Raw genomic sequence first — 2,372 nt, 5'->3', positions numbered from 1 at the left:
CCAGCCTGGGCCACAGAGTGAGACTCCGTCTCAAAAAAAAAAAAAAAAAAAAATTAAGAGAGCTACAGAGAATTTGAAATATTTTTTAAAGCTCAGTCTTTGCAAGGTTTTATTTATGACTTCATTATTAACCCAAATTTAAATGATCAATAATAAGTGAAATAATGGAACTCCAGAATTGGAAAGTTCTTATAAACCACTGTAATCTAGTATTCTGTTGATAAAGCCTTCTTTTGCTATTTTGAGATAGGAGATCTTATTATCAAAGGATGAATCTACAACTCAATATTTAAAATTAAAAAAATTTAAAAATTAAGTAAAGGAGAGATTAAACATAGTCTGATTGAAAAAAACAAACTGATGGTCTTATATACGGTTTTAAGAACAATATGTGGGTCGTTCTACTGATTACAGAGCGCAAGTGAGTCAAAGTCAGCCTTAGAGTTAGTTGAATTTATTCTACTTTGGACTAGCTGACTTTCAAAGAATGCCACTGTTACTGATTTGTTGGTTTTCCTTTTTTTTTTTTTTTTTTTTTTTTTTTTTTTGAGACGGAGTCTTGCACTGTTACCCAGGCTGGAGTGCAGTGGCGCCATCTCAGCTCACTGCAAGCTATGCCTCCTGGCTTCACGCCATTCTCCTGTCTCAGCCTCCCGAGTAGCTAGGACTATGGGCACCTACCACCATGCCTGAATTTTTTGTACTTTTTAGTGGGGACGGGGTTTCGCTGTGTTAGCCAGGATGGTGTCGATCTCCTGACCTCATGATCTGCCTGCCTCGGCTTCCCAAAGTGCTGGGATTACAGGCATGAGCCACCACACTCAGCCAGATTGGTTGGTTTTCAAGTCAAGTTTACTGAAACAAATTGTCAATGATCAATTAGATATGAAACCAGTCCTGGTGACTATTTACTGGTTATTCCTTGTTACCATGATTATAGAACAATCAGTCTTTTCCTCGAAATGAGGACATTTTTATTGTCATTATAACGTTTAAGGGATTAAGGGATACAGTATATACAATTTTGGTTACATATGGTTGTAATTTTGGTTAATATGAATTTTAGTAAATTTGAGGAGCTTGGCATGCTAACGTTGATGACATTTAATGAAGGGTTAATAGGGGCCCTTTTTAAAAAGATCATTTTGTTAATTAGGTGATGAACAAAGCAGGAGTCAGAAGCCAGAATGCCATCAGGAGTATTTTGGGAAGTTGTGTTTGTTTGTTTTAATTAACACTTTTTCATTGACTACTGTAAGGAAATTTGCAAAATTTCTATAAACATACTATGTTAGCATGATAGAATTTTAAAATCGATGTCATATAATATAAAGAGTTATATTTTTTATTATTCATGGACATATTGGGAACATAAAGATTGGATACATTTAAGAATTGCAAGGATTTTTGATAACATAGAAAGATATTTAAAGATACATTTCTTTTTTTTCCTTCATAGTCAATTGGTGTCAACACTGGTTTGAATATTTTCCTAATCCTCCTATCAATATTCTTAGTATGATAGAAAATGTTTTGGCATTTCATGACAAGGAACTGCTGCAACACTTCATAGATCATGATATAACTTCCCAGGTAAGAAGCATAAGGTTTTCAGAATAACATGCCTTATTTTGTAAGCTAATGTTGGTTCTGATATAAACAGTATTTTCTTGAAGGAGTATAATAAAAAGCATACTACATGTTGTGTTTTTAACAGTATTCCATTCTTTTTCTTCATTAAACTGCCTTCCTGAAAGTCTGTAAAGAAGGGTCCAAATTAAGGTAGTTATTTTCATAATTACGTATTTAATATGATTTTCATAGCTTAAATCGAATGTGAGGTAATATTACCAATGACTCTGTTTTTACTTTTCCCTAGAAAAATGATAAATTTTTCCTTATCTGTTTTAGCTATATGCATGGCCTCTTCTTGAAACTGTGTTCTCGGAAGTGCTGACAAGAGAGGAGTGGCTGAAACTGTTTGATAATATCTTTTCCAACCATCCTTCCTTCCTTCTGATGACTGTTGTAGCCTACAACATATGTTCTAGAGTGCCTCTGCTCAACTGTAATCTTAAAGATGATTTTGAGGTAACGATCCTTGTTCTTAACAGAAGGTTCTCAAATATCAGTTATTTCTCTCTTTCTCTCTCTTTTTTTTTTTGAGAATGGAGTCTTGCTCTTTTGCCCAGGCTGGAGTGCAATGGCGCGATCTCAGCTCACTGCAACCTCTGCCTGCCGAGTTCAAGCGATTCTCCTGCCTCAGCTTCCGGAGTAGCTGGGATTACAGGCATGAGCCACCACACCCAGCCAGATTGGTTGGTTTTCAAGTCAAGTTTACTGAAACAAATTGTCAATGATCAATTAGATAT

The 2,372-nt window shown here is 35.2% G+C and overlaps 1 protein-coding gene across 1 annotated transcript in view; it reads left to right on the top strand.

Annotated features, from left to right (window-relative positions):
- The window catches only part of TBC1D31 (TBC1 domain family, member 31), an 85,514-nt gene that overhangs the window by 59,244 nt on the left and 23,898 nt on the right, over window positions 1-2,372 (top strand). The window contains exons 11-12 of the mRNA XM_011949296.1: window positions 1,434-1,593; window positions 1,912-2,091. Of these exons, the coding sequence (XP_011804686.1) occupies window positions 1,434-1,593; window positions 1,912-2,091 (340 nt within the window). The remainder of the gene's footprint in view (window positions 1-1,433; window positions 1,594-1,911; window positions 2,092-2,372) is intronic.

This window comes from Colobus angolensis, unplaced genomic scaffold (genome assembly GCF_000951035.1).
Source record: "Colobus angolensis palliatus isolate OR3802 unplaced genomic scaffold, Cang.pa_1.0 Scaffold295, whole genome shotgun sequence".
NCBI lineage: Eukaryota > Metazoa > Chordata > Mammalia > Primates > Cercopithecidae > Colobus > Colobus angolensis.
Note: the sequence above shows the minus strand (reverse complement) of the source record. Positions and strands in the feature narration are given on the sequence as shown.